The sequence below is a fragment of the Lonchura striata genome, chromosome 28 (assembly GCF_046129695.1).
Source record: "Lonchura striata isolate bLonStr1 chromosome 28, bLonStr1.mat, whole genome shotgun sequence".
NCBI classification, from domain to species: domain Eukaryota; kingdom Metazoa; phylum Chordata; class Aves; order Passeriformes; family Estrildidae; genus Lonchura; species Lonchura striata.
Window position 1 is genome coordinate 4154514 of NC_134630.1, and position 18373 is coordinate 4172886.

General features: G+C 56.9%; 1 protein-coding gene across 2 annotated transcripts; it reads left to right on the forward strand.

Annotated features, from left to right (window-relative positions):
- Positions 1–8187: 8187 nt before the first annotated feature.
- On the forward strand, positions 8188–17119 carry TLE5 (TLE family member 5, transcriptional modulator). Of its 2 annotated transcripts, none has more exons than XM_021540129.2 (7): positions 8188–8307; positions 8567–8664; positions 10122–10185; positions 12392–12436; positions 13664–13726; positions 15227–15301; positions 15909–17119. In XM_021540129.2, exons 1-7 carry the CDS (start codon positions 8281–8283, stop codon positions 16128–16130), a joined length of 594 nt encoding a protein of 197 aa, XP_021395804.1. In that variant the 5' UTR covers positions 8188–8280; the 3' UTR covers positions 16131–17119. The 2 variants fall into 2 exon arrangements, with proteins under 2 accessions (XP_021395804.1, XP_021395805.1); XM_021540130.2 differs by having other exon boundaries at positions 15912–17119.
- The last annotated feature ends 1254 nt before the right edge of the window (positions 17120–18373 follow it).

Here is an 18373-nt window from a genome sequence, read left to right on the forward strand (position 1 = left end):
CGCTCTCGCCCGGCTGCGCCGCCGCTCCCTCCGCACGGCTCCGCCGAGACACCGACGAGCCGGCGCAACCCAACCCGCTGCCGCCGAAAACAAGCGCGGACTGACGGCGGCGGCGGCCAATGGGAGAGCGCGGCGCGCAGCGGGGCGGGCCCGGACGGGCGGGACGCGGCGCCGCGGCCAATGGGAGCGCAGGGTTTGGCTGGCCGGGCGCGGGGGGGGGGGAGGGCGCACGGACGCGCGTTCCTGGAGCGGGGCGGGGCCGCCGAGCATTGTGGGAAGGTGGCGGACCGGGCGCCCATGGCGGGCCGGGCCCGGGCCCTGCCCCTGCCGTGACCGGGCGCGGGGCCGCCGCCTCCCCTCGCCCTCTGCCGGCCCGCGGTTGGGCCGCGCCGGGCGGGGAGGGCCCTGGCGGCCGCTGGGATGGCGGCACAGGGCGGGCCCGGGCCGCGGAGGTTGCGGCTCGTCCCGCACCGCTCGCAGCCCCGGCGGGAGCCCGGAGCGGGCCGGGCCCGACCTGTGTGGGACGGGCGCGGCTCTGCTCGCAGGCCCCGCCAGCCCGGCCCTCGGGCCGAGCAGGGGCAGGCTGAGGCCTCGCCGGGCCGGCCCTGTGCTCCAGGCTGCGGCCGTGTCCCAGCACAGCCACCCGAGCTGGGGCTGCCGCCTCCCAGCCCTCCCGAGCTCCCCATCGCTCCTCACAGGGCGGCTCAGAGCTGCCTTTATCCCAGCTTCCCTCACTGCTTCCTACCAGGTGCCTGCTGACCTGGGACAGGTCCTCCAGCCAGCAGCCCGATGCCTCCATCCCCTCACGCCACACCTTGGGCTCCTTCTTGTGCTGCCAGTGCAGCCTCATCTGTCAGAGCATCCATCCCCTCATGCCGCCCCTTGTGCTGCCAGTGCAGCCTCATCTGTCAGAGCAGCCCCCCTGTGCCCTGTGGGACCCTGCCCCAAGCAGAATCCCTGCCACCTGGACTCTCCACACACACACACACACACCCCTCTTACATGCACCTGTGGTTGCATCTCTTACCCTGCCTTGCCTGGGGTCTGTATCTAAACAGTCTTTTTGAAGGTCCAAAAAAAAAGCACCATGAAGCCGTTCCTTACCTGCCTTCCTGGCTCTTGCAGTGGTCTGCCAGTCCTTATCTCTTGGCAATTTGACTGAGGCAGAAACACAAGATACTCACAAACAGGTTCTATTTTCCACTTAACTTCTCCCCTATACCTGTGCTATTCCCATGAGTTATTTGCCTCAATTAAAATAAGTTTCTAACTTCTTTTTTTTCATAGTTTGGCCTTTAACAGCATCAATGCTGACCTCCCTCTGTTACATTCTCTTACTTTCCCTCCCAGGTACCCCACAGCCAGGAGGACTCATCACACACCTCTGGCAAAGGCCATGTGGTCATTTTGCTTTGGCAGCTGAAAATTATTCAGCAACCAGAAGTGCTCAGCACAACCAAAACCCAAGCCACAGTGGCTGTTCCCACTGTGACCTGTTGCCCTTTGGAACTCCTGGACAGTCCTTAAGGAGACTGAAGTTCCTACAAAACCCTGCAGCACTGCCCTGACTGGGCAAGCCACCTGAGCCCTCTGCATGTCCTCAGGCTGTGAGGGTGACACAGGTGACACTCTGGGGCTGCTAAAGAGTTCCCAGGTTGGGATTGCTGGGCTGCTCTGGACCACGAGGTGCTGTGTGTTGGAAGCTATTGTTTTGGTTGCCATCTCTTGGGCAGGATCAAAATCTAAAGGCCAGCAGATCCTGAAGAAATTTCCACAGCTTTCCAAAAGAAAAGGAACAATAAAATTTGCATCTCAGCTCTGGACCACTTCCTTGGTTCCTGCTGATGGGAAGTTTGGGTCCACAGACATTGAGTTTTGATGAGTCCTGATCAAAGTGTGATTTAAGAATGACAGAACTGCCATTCTCCAAGCAACAAGAGCCCATCCACTCCCTCTCTTTCTGCCCTAATGGAAAAGTTTTGGTGCTCAGAGGGCTCCCAGGAGACCTGGAATTTCCCTCAGCTCTGCCACCAGTGTGCTGTGCAATTCCCCAGGCTCCATGTCCTTGCTCCTGCAGAAAGCTGATCCTGAACGTGTCAGGCCACTTCCAGAGCAACTGCTCCCATGGCCCACATTTGCAGCAGCTCCTGCTGAGCCCAGGGATCAGCCCCATTTGTTTACAGAGGGGAAGAGCCCATGGAAATGGGATCCTGAAGCCCCTGGAGATGCAGACACATAGTGTGGGCAGCACTGCAGACATTGCACAGTGACATCTCTTTTCTCCATTCTGGCCCCATTTCTTAGCTGTTTGTGAGTTCCAGAGGGGAGCAGGCACTGCCAGCAGGTCAGGGAGGTGATCCTGGCCAGGCTGAGGGAGCTGGGTGTGCTCAGCCTGGAGAAGACCAAGAGGGGATTTTTCCAATATCCATAAATACCTGAAGGGAACTGCCAGGGGATGGAGCAGTTTCTGCTCAGCTGCTGAGCAACAGGACAATGAGCAGAAACTGATGCACAGCAAGTTCCACCTTGAACATGAGGAAGAACTTTCCTGTGCTGCTGACACAGCACAGGTTGCCCAGAGTGGTTGCAGAGCCTCCTTCTCTTGTGATATTCAAAGGAAGAATTTGTCTGGACTCTCTCTGGGTGCTGATGGGGACCAGGGACCCAGCTGCAGAGCACGTGTCAAATGTTTCATCCTCCCCCAAAATTAATTTTACAAGTTCTTCAATTGCCTGTCACAGGAAGATGCCACAAGATTTGAGTTCTCTGAACAGAGAGGAGGAAAGGCACTGAGATCAAACAAAGCTGACAAATGCAGCCCGTGACAGCAATTGCTGGATTAGTTTTTTTAAACCTTATGTTTCACATCTGGTTTGTCATGGTGTTGTAGGTGGGTTCAGTGCACAGTAAACTAGGATAACAAACCTACATTTTCTGTGATCCTTTCATCCCCTACGATCCCAAAACACATCATTTAATTGCACTCAACCTGCACACAGATTTCATAAATAGAGGAATGATGAATTAGCATAGCTGCTGCAGCATTCACACAAGTTACTAAGACACAATCTCCTTGTGCAATCAATCCAGCCTCATGCTTCAGTGTTTGTCATAAATTGAGGTCAGGAAGAAATGTTCTCCCTACCTGGAGGAGTGCTGCTGAACTAGCCGAGTACAGAAAGTCTCTTAAGGGTGTAGTAATCTCTCTTCCCTGTGCAAATCTCAGAAACTGCTGCAAATGTGCATTTGGTGCACAGGAGCAGGAGGAATCTGCCTCACAGGAGCCTGGGTGATCCTTTTGACCCTAAAATCGGTATCTGGCTCCTCCCTTCGTCCAGCAAGGGAGGCAGAGGAGAGAGGGGAGAGTGCTGAGCCCTGGCCATGCCCACAGCACACCTGGGTGCTCACGAAGCTGCTCCTTTGGCCATTCCAGCCCCTGTGGGTCACTCCCTTCAGCTCAGTCTGGGATTCACACTGCTGCTTCTGCAAACTGATTGTGCTGGGAGGCTTCTCATGACCAAAGGGTCAGTGGATTCCCCTGGACCTCCTGACTGTCTCACAGCTCCAAATTTCCTGCTTATCTCCCACCAAATGCCTCAGGGACACCACCCAGGGAGCAAGCAGCTTCAGGCATCCTTGCCATGTGCTTCCTAATCACGGCTCAGCTGCAAAATCCCTTTCCTGCTTCCTGCAAGGAGTGTGAACTGCTCCTTGCACTTTGGCTGGTAAAAAGGATGATAATTACCCCTAATCAGTCTGCAGCAAAAACACAGGCCACAGCAGAAGGGAGGGGTGGGGGGCAGTCACCACGAGGGATGGAGCCCAATTATTCCAAGTCACTGATAAAACGGGATCAAAGAGGGTAGGAATGTTTTACCAGCTGGAAAAAGCCTGCCTGGACCAAGGCTGCTCTTGGAGAAAGGTCCTTTCTGCCTACAGGCCATTCCTGTCTGGGACCTTATGCACATCCAGGGGCAATTTCTCATTTTTCTTCTTGGTGTAGGCGAGGAATTTGGGCTGCTGTACATTTCTGCCTCTGAGAGCAAGCAGCAAGACAGTTTCAGCTGGAAATGAGCGTGGAACCATGGGCACAGAGTGCAGAACAAGCACTCTTGAGGTGCTGGAACTGCTGCATCCCATCGGGGCACCTGGGTGTCCCAGGGGCTGCAGCAGTTGGGGTTGGGTGGTGATGGAAGAATTTGTGCCCTGCCAATGCCATGTTTCTGGGGAGGAGTGCTGCACTTCTGGCTCCCTGGGAGCCTGTGCAGCCCCACTGCTCATTCCAACCTTTTGCTGCAGCAGGGAGACCTGCACAGCTCCTAACAGCAGCAGGAGAGTTGGGAGGTGGTGAAGGAGAGAAGGAAAACAGCCCCTTCTGTGAAAGAGGGACTTGAGAGGCAGGTCGTGTGTAAATCACTGCTTGGCCTGCCCAGCCCTTGCCTGGTGTCTGGCTGATGGTGTTATGCTATCTGGAGAAAGTTTAATATCAAAAGCCAATAATCTCTGTGATAGGAGGGATGATAAGGGGCAGTCTGGCCTGGATGTGGCAGAGGGCCAAGGTCCGGTGCCTGACCTCCACCACCAGTCCTGGCCTCCCCATCCCATCCCAGGTGGCCCAGACCTGACAGAGCTGTCAGTGTGGCAGCAGGGCTGGGCAAAACAAAAAAAAAACCCAAAAAAAACCCCCAGGAACCAGCCCTGCTGCTGGCAAAGAGGGGCTGGGGAAGCAGGGAGGCAGGAAGGGGAGAACTCAGTGAGCCCCAGCAGAGTGGCATGGGGCTGGCTGTGGCTAATAGCCAACAAGCTGCCAGCACTGGCCCTTACAGAACGCCTCACAGCTGTCTGAATACAGGGCAGCAGCGGGGGATTGCAGCCCAGGAAGGGCCTGGGGTTTCTTGGCAGGTGGGGTATCAAGGGCAGCTGAAGTTGAATGAGTTTGGTGGGTCTCAGCCCTGTTTCTACTGGAAGGAGGCCACAGGGTTGAAAGCACAAGTGAGGAGCTGGCTGAGCCACCCCACACCCAGTGAGGTCCTGTCCCTGCCACTCCAGAGCTGTGCCCCAAATTGCTCAGACTCCTGCAAAGCACCTGTGGGTGTGGGCAGCTTGAGGTGATGGCACTCAAAAGAGACCCTGAGGCTGTGCAAAAATGGAAAAAACCTTCCTTGTCTCAGTGCCTGAATTGCTGCTGTGCCTTCTTTATTTCTTCCTCTTTAATCCAGGGAAAAGAGAGAGTATTCTCAGGGTAAAAGCAGGATCTCAGGGCCTTCATTTTCATAATGATGACAGCATGGCTTTCACCTTGTGTCCAGAGCTTCAGAGCAGAAAATGTCTGTACAACCTCTCTCCTTGAACCAGTGCTGGAGTGGGATATAATATCTGAATAATTTACAAAGGCTCTTCATTACACAGATTTATTTTTGGCAGCTTTGTTAGACTGCTCCTTTTAGGAACTAATAGGAAGTTTCTCTAGGTTTCATTAGGACATCCCTGTATGAATTGTTCCAGTGGGGCCAGAGACTGGGACAGTTTCTTGCGCCATTAGAAATACAAAATGCTTCTGCCCTCTCTGTCCCTCATGGCTTTCTGGAAACCCACCTGCATGCCCAACCCCGAGCCAGTCCTGGTTGTAGCAAGAATCCAGCATGTTTTTATTCCTGGCCAAGATGTTGAGGGAGTGGGGGGCTTCCCCACATTACCTTCAAACAGCTTTGCAGCAGACAAAAATATTGGTTCACTTGGAGAGCTCCTACACAGAACTCCCTTTCCTGTGCTGGAAAAACCTTCATTTCTCAAGCTGGGTCTGAGGTGGGCTGTGGGAACCCCCACTGCTCACCAGGCTGTGTTTGGGGCCACCTCCTCTGCTCCCAGACCATACCCAGCCCCTGACTCAGCCTGGGCCAGGCTAAAATCCCCTCTTCTTCAGATGCAGGTGCATTGCCTGGCTGGAAACGAGCCCATTAAAAAGTCATTTACCAGGCACAAGTGAGTTTGTGTTCCCCTGGACTGGGATTTGCCAAGATTATACCATAAATTAGAGTGTTTCCTGGAAGAATGTAAGGAGAGAGGGAAAAAAAAAAAAAAAAAGATAAAATGGAACATTTTGTAGCCAACAGAAATGCCAATAAAGGAGCATTTCATTTCCCACTTGGAAGGGAGTGACTGCAAGCTGTTGCGAGTGTAGGGCAGGGTGCCTGTGCTGCTCCAGGACCAGGGGAAGGGGACAACAGGGACCTGGTGTGGCTGCACGCACACACTGACCATAAACTGCATTTCTCTGCCCTTGAGCACAGCTCAAGCTGGGGTGACTCAGTTTCTCTCCACGTAAAAAGGGGGACCAGGATGCCAACCCCACTGGGGGCAGACTGTCTGCCCTGTTTTCCAACCCTTATTCTGCAGGGACACGAAGCCTGCCTGCACTATTAATAATCCTTGGCATGAAGCTGTCACAGTTTCCACTAATATGGAGATGTTGAAGTGAAAAAGCTACTGCACAATATGCAGGAGGTGTCACAATAACTCATCTGCTATATTGTTCTTTTTAAAAATAAATACCACAACAGGCCAGCCCACATTGCTGGAGTCATGACATGTCGGGTTTTATTTTTAATCAGAAAATGTACTGATTTTTAAAGATAGACATGGAGCAACATCCAAAATTTATTAAAGCTCTCTGTGTGCTCACATGTACCGTGTTCCTGCCTGCTATTCTCCGAATGGCTTCCAAGGACTTGATCCTGCCTCAGCACGGGCACATTTGTGTGTGCAGCTTTGCAAGAGGCCCCATGGCAACAAAGTCCTTCCAGAAATAAAGTCTGTGGCTGAATTCCCCACCCCACTGCTCTCTGGGGGGATGCAATCGATCCTGCAGGACACCAACTGCAGGGTCTCCTCTTCAGGCAGCAGGTTTAGGACCAAAGTTTGCATCCAGAGCAGAACACATCCCATTGCTTGGAGATCAGAGCTTTCTCTGGTGGCCAGTTGTAGGTGAACTACCTTTTTCCTTTCCCTTCCCTCAGGCTCAGCCAAGGGCAACACTGAAATAAAGCAAAACGAAACTCTGGGTTAAAAAAAAAATAAATAAAAATAGCCTGTTCTGCTTGGGGAAGGGCGTGAAAATGAGCTGCGAAGGGCGAGGAGCTTCACTGCCCACCAAGGGCCGCTCCGGGGCTCCGGACCCTGGGCCGGGCCGGGGGCTCGGCGGGGCCGGGGCACGGGCAGGGACTCCCGGTGAGTCCGGGCACGGGCAGGGACTCTCGGTGGGCCGGGGCACGGGCAGGGACTCCCGGTGGGGCCGGGGCACGGGCAGGGACTCTCGGTGGGCCGGGGGCACGGGCAGGGACTCTCGGTGGGTCGGGGCACGGGCAGGGACTCCCGGCGGGGCCGGGGCACGGGCAGGGACTCCCGGTGGGGCCGGGGCACGGGCAGGGACTCTCGGTGGGCCGGGGCACGGGCAGGGACTCCCGGTGGGCTGGGGGCACGGGCAGGGACTCTCGGTGGGCCGGGGGCACGGGCAGGGACTCCCGGTGGGTCCGGGGGCACGGGCAGGGACTCTCGGCGGGCCGGGGCACGGGCAGGGACTCCCGGTGGGGCCGGGGCACGGGCAGGGACTCTCGGTGGGTCGGGGGCACGGGCAGGGACTCCCGGTGGGTCGGGGCACGGGCAGGGACTCCCGGTGGGTCGGGGCACGGGCAGGGACTCCCGGCGGGGCCGGGGCACGGGCAGGGACTCCCGGTGGGGCCGGGGCACGGGCAGGGACTCTCGGTGGGCCGGGACACGGGCAGGGACTCCCGGCGGGGCCGGGGCACGGGCAGGGACTCTCGGTGGGCCGCGGCACCGGGGGGCTGCGGGGAGGGCCGGGCAGCCCGGCCGGCGGGGCAAGGCCCGTCCCGAGCGCGGGGAGGGCACCGAGCATCCCCCGGGCCCCGCCGAGGGAGCGCGGCACCGAGGGCGGCACCGAGCGCGGCCCGGCCCGGCCCGGCCCGGCGGCGCCGCGCGGCGGGGGCGGGGACCGGCGGGGGCGGGCGCGGCCGTGGGCCCGCCCGGGCCGGGGAGGCGGCGGCGGCGGCAGGTGGTGCCGAGCAGCCGCAGGACGGAGCCGGAGCCGCAGCCGCCATTAGACAATAGGCGCCGGCGGCGGGAGCGGCGCGGGGCGAGCGGCGCGGCCGGGGCGGGGCGGCCGCGGGGCCGGGGCGGCCGGACCCGGCGCGGACAAAGGCGGCGGCGGCGCGGGCAGCCGGTGGCAGCGGGCCGCTCCGTGCGGGGACCGAGCCGCAACCTGACATGATGTTTCCACAAAGCCGGCACTCGGTACGGCGCGGCCCGGGGCCGGAGCGGCCGCGGGGCGGGGCCGGGCGCCGGCGGGGCCGCGGGGGCTGCCCGGCCTCCCCCGGCCCCGCGGGGGCGAGGGGATCGAGCGCCTCCCGGTGCCGCGGGGCGGCTCCCGGGCGAGGGGCCCCCGGTGACCTTGGGCGCTGCCCCCGGCGGGGCTCGGGCCCCGGGGCGGGCTCGGGGCGGGCGGGCCCGGCGGGCGCCGGCTCCGGCCCAGCGCTGTCTCCTGTTGTTCAAGGGCTCCTCTCACCTGCCTCAGCAGCTGAAGTTCACGACCTCCGACTCGTGCGACCGCATCAAGGACGAGTTCCAGCTGCTGCAGGCCCAGTACCACAGGTACGTGCTGCCCCCGCGCCCGGGGCTGTCCCGGCCGGGGCGCGGGGATCGCTCCGGTCCTTCTGCTCCTTGCGTGGCTCCCGGGGCCGGACGAGAATTTGGGGAAGGGGAGCCGCTCGCGGAGCTTGGGACGCCTTTGGCTGGAGGAGCGCCTCGGGCACGGCGCTGGTCGCGTCCACATGGGAGCCCAGCGAGGAGAACGCCCATTCCCTTCTCCAGCCAAGGTCTTTCCTCCAAGTGCTGCTCAGCCAGGACTGCACAGGCACTTGCCAGCCCTCCTGCCTTTTGCTGGGAGTTTTCCTCAATTTTTCTCGCTGGCTGCCATTCCTGGACTGCAAATGCTGCAGGGAGCACTTAAATCCAAATGCTTTTACTTTTCTGTGAATGTGTGTGGAAATAGTGCTGCTAACCCAAAAGCTGGCTTGAGACAATCTGTTGCTTTGCGTGTGTGTGTGTGCGTGTTTATGTCTGACATAAACATGAAGCCCTTCGGTTTATATTGTCTGGGCAATGCCCTCTGCCACAGCCTGGCACTGGTTTTGGTGTGTGCATTGGTGCCATGTGGCTGCAATGTCCCCCAGCCCGGGCTCTGCCTGCGGGCAGGTTACAAGTTTGTGGTGGTGTCATTTTGGCAGGAGCAGGCAGAAAAGCTGCTGGGAAGTGGCCATTTCCTGGTGTCTCTGTGCCTTGGCAGTGCCATCAGGGGAGTAGGGGTTCCTGCTGAAAGGGAAGCTTTTCCCCCATGCCGCTCCACCCCCTTGGACTTAATCTGCTCAAGAAGGAGCAGGTTTTGTGTAGGTGAAGCTGTTTCTTGTTTGAAACATAAAACCACAGCACATTCTGGCTGCAGTTGCTCGGCTGGTGAGTTGGAGTCTCATAAAACACTGGGAGCAGCGGCACTTTCTCTGAAGGGTGTGAAGAATCTAGGAGAGAGGAAAAATCCTTGCTTCTGGAGGGATGTGCTGCACTTGGGCCTCCCCCCCCCAGCCCCCATCCAGAAGTGGGTCTGGCTTTGGTTTTGATGTTGTAGTGGAACATCTTTTGAGTGCTGCAGACAGGTTCTGTGCCAGAATCTGTCCCCAGCTGCCAGCGATCTGTTGAGGAAAGGCAAACCCCTCCCTGGGCAGCCAACTCTGCTTCTCCCCAGCATTCTGCTTCCTGTGGAATGGATTTGCCTGAGGGAGGTCAGTGTTCTGCTGGTGGATAGCCTTGTGTCCTTTTCCTGAATGTGTGCTGGGGAGGGCTCCAGCTGAGAAATTGGGAGCAGGTTCTGTGTGGTCACTACTGTGCCAGCACAGCCTGTCTGAGCTCTGCTCTGGCCACCCCTTGAAGTCCAGATAATGATGTCCAAGAATCCAGCCTGGCCGGGATGAGGCCATGCAGGAAGCAGCTGCTCCGAGGCGATCAACTCTCTCACCTCCTGTTTGTGGTTTTCTTACTGTTTTCTGGCTTTTCAGCTTGAAGTTGGAATGTGACAAACTAGCCAGCGAGAAATCGGAGATGCAGCGTCACTACGTCATGGTAAGGACCGGCCCAGCAGCCCGGAGCAGAGTGTGTGGGTGGCAACACCAGCAGGTGCCTGTGCCTGGGCTCTGCCTGGCAGGGAGCCCACGCCCCGCAGAGCTCCAGGGCTCTCAGCAGGGCTGGAGTTGGCTCTGCTCTCAAAATGGGGCTGTTTTGTGTTGGCTGCATGCAGGGGGTTGTTGAAATGCACGGTGGGAGGGAGTTTTTTGATGTAGAAAATGGTGGGGGATTGCTTGATGGGTCCTTGGCCCAAAGGAAGTGACGGCTCTTACACACCTGAGGAGGTGATACAGGGTGCTGGTGTGCAGGTGTTTGGGGGCTCTGGGAAGGTCACGGCCAGTGAGAGACAAAGCAGTGCTCTGAGAAGTCATGAAACTGGGAAACCCCACAAGCCAGGTGTGAGTTAGAAGCAGAAATCAGCTTCTGTGCCAGGGCTAAACCCTGTGCACCTTGTGGTGACCTCGCAGCCTCGCTTAGCCGTGGTGCTGAGTGCTGGCACGTGTGTCCCAGCACAGGGTGTGCAAGCCCCAGGGCAGTGCTTGGTAAAGGCATGAGAAATGGTGCCAAGTGTGGGCAGCAGGCTTGGCTGTGGCTTTCCAAGAAAACAGCCATGTTCTGGTGAGCAGGGTGAGGGTTTGCCTGCCAGGTAATGCCTCTGGAGCCCTTGCAGCACGGGGAGGGTTGCCAGGCAGGGCTGTGGTCTCTTCCTTTCCTATCATGGAGTTAATGGGAGGCTGCAATACTGTCCATGAAAATGAGCTGGCTCCTGCTTGCCAGCTGCTGCACCTGCCCTGGAAAGAAGAGATAAGATGTAGAAATTAATAGAGCAGCTCTTCAGAGCAGAGTTAAGACTTAAAAAATGAGAAATAAGGGAGCTAGCTGGCCCCTTCATCTTTCTGTACTGCCCTTGTGACCAGACTCTGAGGCTGTGGGGAGCAAGGAGTGCTTGGGGCTGGGGACAAGGAGAAGAGGTCACAGCTTTCCTGGTGTATTAATGGGGAAGCTTGCCCCGTTCTCATTGGTAAACAATTGCTTCCTGTGCCTCGCAGTCTGCATGGAAACCCTCATCTCCAGCAGTGGCCACGATGCATTTTTTTTTTTTTTCCCTTAATGCTGGCAGCCACCAGAATTGATTCAGGTTGCTGTCAGCAGCAGAGGGGAAGGGCTGTTACTCGTGGCGCAGCGCTGGAGGCTCTGCAGGCGCAGCAGCTCCTGCCTTGTCTGCGTGGCTGAGCCGGAGCTGCTGCCGCTCCCCGTCACGGGGAGCCAAGAGGAGGGTTCCTGTCAGTGTGCAAAGCTGCTACAGCTGCTCTAATTTTTGAATAAGTCACAATTGGCAGCTTGGGGGACGGGCTCCTGCTTCCTGCTCGGTCTTCAGAATGCAAAGAAGCCTCGAGAGCCCGCAGCAGGCTGAGATCATTCTGATACCAAGCCGGGCGCTTCATCGCCTTGTGGCGTCGGTACCAGGATGCCAGTGATCTTCAGTTAAATGAGCACAGATGTGGATTGTTCTTTTCCCTTTGGAAGAATCAGGATTGCAGCCTGCAGGCTGCAGGAGGAGGTTTCTAAACTCCCAAAACATCAGCCTTATAACAGCTTCTTCCAGGGGTCAGGAATTAGCTGCTTCTGCCAATAGATTGTCTGTAGCTGCCTGTTGCTGCTGTGCAGGGGTTTTCTGGGTGGATTGTTTTTGTGTGTGGAGGGGGGAGGTTTCCACATAACTCCTTCCTAAACAGCTGGAGCTGTGTGCAGCTGGATGTGTTACTTGCTAGATGAAGTCCAGTTGTGATCTCTCCCATTTGCTGCTGAAGCAGTCATGGGGGCTTTAGGATACTGGCCAGGCACAGCTCACAGAGCCAGGCTGCCTCTCTCCTGGCTGTGCTTAGGGAAGTCTGGAGCCCTGAGCCTTTTTCCAGGTTTGACACAGGATCACTCACTCTCACCTTGATGCTGACTGTGGAAAGGTGTCTGTGAGGGGAGCCCTGTGGGCCAAGTCTCCAGTCTGGAGCAGGGTGGGCAGGGGGCATCTGGAGGGGGTCTCTGTGCTTGCCTCTCACTGTCTTTCTTCCCTGGGGCTTGCCTCTGCTCTCACTGTCTTTCCCAGCCTTTGTAGAAAACCCTGCCAGGAATGCAGTGGTGGTTCCCAGCACTTACCTGGCAGAGACTTGACTTACTGTTTGTTTTGTTCTCTCCTGCTCTGCAGTACTATGAGATGTCCTACGGGCTGAATATTGAAATGCACAAACAGGTAGGGGGAAAAGCATCTCCAAGTGCTGCAGTTCCTGGGAAAGGTGGGCTGTCTGCTCCGCGTTGCCCTCTGTCACTTCAGTTGCCTTTCAGGAGCTAGAAATGCCATCAGCCTGTAAAATGTCAGAGCTGCCTTTGAAATGCAGGGCTCCCCACCTCTCAGAATCACAGTGCTGGCCTGTGGGCTCCCATCCTGGGCTCTGGGCACCCTGTGGTTCTCCCCAGGGCCTGAACAGATATTTGAGCACTAGGAAGGGTCTGGAGCTGTGGCTTGGAGACTCTGTGATAGCCTGGATAAGTTTGCTCATTGCCCTCACTGGTGGTTAAGTTGTTAATTATCCTCAGTGACTAATTACCTGTGGTGTTAACAACATGAGCCTCCTCTGAGCCTGTCTCTATCTGGCTCCATCCAGCTCCAGTCACAAAGTCGGCTGCGTGTCGTGGCTCAGTTTAAGCCTCTTAGCACAGTTCTGTTCCTCACAAAGGCACTTGGTGCCTCTGATCCCATTGCCCTTGTTGCTAAGCCCGTGAGACTGGCTTCCCTGGGGAAACCTGGATCTTGTCAAAGAATCTGAGCCACAAATCCTCACTGCTGTCCCATGAATGTCTCCCAGCCTCATCTGCTTCCCTGTGGTGCTGCTGGGGTTCCCTCAGCTGCTTTTGGTGTGTACCTGTACCCTTTGGCTCTGTCTTTGAGTCCTTTGTGCAAAGGACTGCTAACTTCACTATTTGCCAAGAGAAAAGCATTTAACACCCCAGAAGTTGCCACTGCTGCTGTGAGGGGAGTGAGGAGGCTTCCCAGCCCCTCTGGTCTCCCCCAGTAGCCCCAGTCCAGCAGCTCAGCTGGGGAGGGGGAGCCTGAGAGGGCTGAACAGCCATGTGTATGTCTGTGTCCACTTGGCAAATGTAATTCAGCACATCCCCACCTGGCTCTGCAGGAACTTTTGCTCTCTGGTTGCTCCCGATTTGTTAAATGAATGTTGGGGACCTGGAGAGGAAGAGGAATAAAGAAACTTTGCTCTTTGCAGTCAGCAGCATCCCTTCATTTAACTCTGCAGGGAGGGGCAAGGGGATCCCCATGGCACCAGGATGCTGCCAGGAGAGTGGCTTTTCTCAGAGCCATTTGGGTACTCAGGCCTGGCCAGGGGAGGGGGAGAGGGGCAGTGATGCTGTGGCTGCCCAGTCCCGAGCTGCCTGACTTACCCTCTCTATTTCTCCCCCCTTTTAGGCTGAAATTGTCAAGAGGCTAAATGGGATTTGTGCACAGGTTCTGCCCTACCTTTCACAAGAGGTGAGTCCCCCAGCCTGGGGGGGTTCTGGTGGCATGGAGGCTACTGTCCCCCTGCAGCCAGCAAGGTGTCACAGCCCTGCAGCACAGGCAGCTCCCCACCCCTGGGCTGGCAAACCCTTGCTTGCTCTCAAGGTGTGGGAACCAGCCCTTCAAGGCAGGGTTGGCTCCTGGAGCACTCTGTGATGGGTAATGTGCCCCTCTGTTGGTCCACCTAAAACTTCTATCTTGCTCTATATATATTGCTGTATTCTAAAACTCTAAACTCTTAAGTTTTCTACCCTGTGGTATTACACGCTTCTAATCAAACTGCACACTGGTAATCCCAGTGTTATCAATCAGTTTTGGAAGCTTTCTCCACAGCCTCAGGTCAGAGTCTGTCAGCACAGAAAGTCTAAAATTCTCGGTATCCAGACCTCCCTTCCACCCCTTTTGGGGCAGCTGGGGACAAAGCTGCTCCTGCTCTCTCCTGCCTGTGGCTCCTGAGCCATCAGCCACATCAGCAGTGGGAGCTTTGGGTGCTAATCGGGGGAGAAGGACACTTAAAAAAATACCTCCATATGGAGGATCCCTCCTCTCATCCTCTTTGAGATCTGGTTCCTCTGCCTCATTAATTAATGCAGCTGACGGGCTCCTCCCACTCCCCTGAGAAATTAATTGGGGGAGGGGGTGCTTGGGAGTTGCTGTCTGAGGGGAGGATTAAGCACTTCTAGAGCTGTATTTTCTGTCTCCCCTGGAGGCTCTGAGCAGCTCTCCTGGCCCTTTGGGGTTGGAGGTTTCTTGCCTGGGGTCAGTGCTGGGCTTGGGGCACAGGTTCTGTTTTTCCCACCCACCTGTTCTTAGGATGGACAAAGTCACTTGCTGATCAGATCAGGGTTGCCTAATAACTAAGCCCCAGCTAAATCTTTTACATCTTAATGCAATCCTTAACCCTGTCCTGCTGCCAAAATGAAAAGAAAAATCCCCTTGCTGAAGTGCAGTGGAGGGGCCTGGTGTTTCAGAGACCTTGTGCTCTGCAAGGAGCAAGTAGATTTTTCCTTTATTTTTTTAAAAGTATATGATCCATCCATTTTTTCTGCCTGTGTTTGGGACACCCAGCTGCTGCTGAAGTTGGTATCTAGGATGTGTCCCAAGCAGCTTCCCAAGAGATTCTGATTTTTAGGGCTTGTTTTGTGTGTTAGAGGGTTTTTTTTTAGGTGAAGGGTGGCAGGATGAGACACTGCCCACCTTGGAGCCTTCTGGCCAAGGATCTCTGGGTGTGTGGAGAGCAGGACAAGGGTTGGGGATTATAGGGGACCTGGTTAAGCCTGTGGTGAGGAAGGGGATGAGACAAAGGTGCTTCCATCCCTGTTCCTTGCTGCCCTAGGCCTGGGTGGGTGGCCCCTGTCTCGGGTGAAGTGTGTGCAGGTGTCTCCACCAGCCTGATTGTGTGGACTGGGTCCCTGTTCTGCTTCCCTCTGGCACTACAAGTGACCCCAAATTCCTCTGTTTTTTCCTCGCCAGCATCAGCAGCAAGTCTTGGGAGCCATTGAACGAGCTAAGCAGGTCACGGCGCCAGAACTGAACTCCATCATCCGTGTACGTGATGCCTGGTTTGGGCTGGGAGGGGTGGGAATCCAGGCCTCTGGCAGGACACAGAGCTGGGCTGTGGATTCTTGACCTGGGGACATCAGGGGACCCCTGCTCCGGTGCTGTGGCTGCAGTGGGACGAGCTGCAAGGCTGGGCTGGCTGTGCTGGCACAGGGCTGGTTCCACCCAGGCTTGCTGTGGTGCTTGCAGGGGTCCCTGCTCTGTGCCAGCAGGGTGGCAGGAGAGGAGCTTTGGTTTTGAGCAGGAACCACAGTAGGCACTCAGCATGAAAACACCATCTGCTCTCGGTCAGAGTTGTGAGTGAGGGCTTTAACTGCAGCCTCGGGACATGCCAGAGCTTGAGGCAGATGTCCTGTGGGGTAGAGGCTGTGCGTCCTGCTGGGGACACAAGGTTGAGTTTTCACTTGAGGTTTTTGCGGCAGCAAGACTCGAGAACCTCTTTTCCCACCCAACCCTGAGGTTTCAGCTTGTTTAAACCCCTGGTTTCAGCTCGATTGCTGGCACACTGGCCAGCTCAGGCCTTGCTTTGGGGTCCAAGTGCACTCGGAATGACAATCCCCCCGTTGTGTCTGTGTCTGCCCATGGTTCCCTACAGCAGCAGCTTCAAGCTCACCAGCTGTCGCAGCTCCAAGCCCTCGCCCTGCCTCTGACTCCGCTCCCCGTGGGGCTGCAGCCCCCGTCGCTCCCCGCCGTCAGCGCTGGCACCGGGCTCCTGTCGCTCTCGGCCCTGGGCTCGCAGGCTCACCTCTCCAAGGAGGACAAGAACGGCCACGACGGGGATGCCCACCAAGATGATGACGGCGAGAAATCGGATTAGGGCGACCGGGGGGGACGGGGCCGGGGGAAGGGGGCTGGCTGGGGGAGGGAGGGGGCGGGTTAGTGCAAAATGCAGTATCTCCCTCTAATCGCTGTGCAGCAGGGCCGTGGTGACCTGTGCTGGGTGGCAGCTCGCCAGGCCTGTCCCCACGGGACCTGGGGGTGTCCCCGGCGCCGTCCCCGGCTGCTGCACAGCGATGCAAGCGCCATAGCATTACCCGTGTGGCCAGTCGTGCTCTCCCTGTGCCCAGCCTGCCTTCCCCGTCCCTCCTCCCACTCAGAGCTGAGCCAGAGTCTGGCTTGGGCCGCTCTGGGGCCACTTTGCCCCTTGGCTGTCCCAGCTCCTCGGTGCCATGTGGCCCCTCCCTCCACCTGCTGCTCCCCCCTCGGTATTTAAAGATTGCCCCTCGATCCTAACGGTTCTGCACAACTCCCTGCTAGGATCCCTGGCCCAGAACAATCTCCTCCCTTCCCCAGGCGCTCTTGGTCTCGTCGCATCGCCCTGGCCCCGTGTCCCCCACGCCCCTCCTGCACTAATACCAGGCCTAACAACAGCTTTGCTGTTCTGCATGTACCTGTTCTCAACCAGCTCTGGCTGCCAGGGGCTTCACCCTGGGCTGGAGGGGGAGCCTGTGCCACCTGCTCCCCCTCAGCACAGCGTGGGGCTGCGGGGTGGCTGGGCAGAGGGGGCAGGCAGACCGAGAGCCTTCCCCAGCCTCCCCCTCCCCGTGCCCCTGCCCTGTGTAGAGGATACAGCAGCTTTCTCTGTTCTTATCTCCGTGCGCTAGCGTGTCTTCTTAAAAAACAAAAATGGAAAAAAAAATAATAAATAATAATCTGGTGTTTGTATATAGTTCTTTAGAAAGATCTTGTTTTGCTTTTTGTGTTTAATCACTTGACCTATAATAAGAGGAACTGAAAATGCTGTATCAAGGACGTACAAGCTGTGCCTTTCAAATAAAGAAATAAGAAGGTTGGTTAAAACCGTGACTTGCTGCCGCTTTCTTGTTGCCTTCGGGATGATTTTAAAATACTTCTCTGTGTCTCCTGTCCTTTCAGATGGGGAGAACTGAGTTTTCCTGGTTCACCTGTGCTGTGGGAGGTGTCTGGAGGTGCAGCCCTCCTTCCTTCAGCTGGTAGCATATCCCAGATTAACCCTTCCTTGTTGGATGTGCTGCTCTCCCTCTCTGGAGGTTTCTCTGGGAGCCAGGATGAGCAGGGTTAATATTCACACCTCTGGCTTCTCTTGTAAGGGCTGGTGGAGTGGGACCACATTCCCACCAAGTCCCTGTGGCCTTTGTGGCTCTGGGACAGAGGTGGGGGCTGTGCCACAGCTGCAGCCTGCTGGAACCAGGGCCGGAGGATGCCCAGAGCTCGAGGTGAAAGTGGTGGGTGATGAAAATGGAGTGGGGGACTCTCCAGAAGAAAAGCAAGGAGCAAAGTGCCCCCGAGGTCTATCAGCTCTGCTGCTTTGGTAACACATGTGGATGTCCCTGCGGGCTGCCACAGGTCTGCTCTGTGCGTGCATAATTCATTTTTCCTGTGGGCACAGAGGATAAGCTACTTCTGTGGCTCTCAGGCCCCTCTGGAAAATCCGGCCTGCGGTGCCCTGGGGCTGAGATTGCTCTAATGGAATTGGCTCTCGATAATTAGAGCTGTCCTCTGACTTCAGAGCCTGCTCCACCCTGATAACATCTTCCCCTCGGTATCTCTCAGGCCACTTGGAGTGGGAAAATTTCCTTCCTCTGGGGAGAAGCCGTGCTGGGGGAGTCCTGGTGCACCCAGCACTGAGCTGTGGAGGGGCTGGTGGGTTACAGAGCCTGTGGGCAGCCCTGGGACAGGGGATGTTATTCCTGGTGGGTGTGCAAGGGAGGAGGATTTAGGAGAAATTGTTCAGGGCTGCTTTCAGGAACAGAGGTCGTTCTTGTTGGAGCTAAATCAGCGGCCTCGGTTCACTGGGCAAGGGGGTTGGACAAACCACGAGGCCACTGGGGAGGCTGTGGGGATCTCCCTGCTCCCTCTGGGGAAATAACCCTCTGCTAAAGCACAAAGAGAAAACTTCTGGGCTCTCCCAATCACCTGTGCCTTCCAGCAGGTGCTGAGCTGAACCTTGTGCTCTGCTCCTGCTTCCCATGATGTTCCATTCCCAAAGCATTCCCCTGCAGGTCGGGGGGCACCCTGGTATCCCATCCTACCGAGGAGCAGGGTTTGTTCCCTGTGCCACTCTCCAAAGGGAGTCATTTC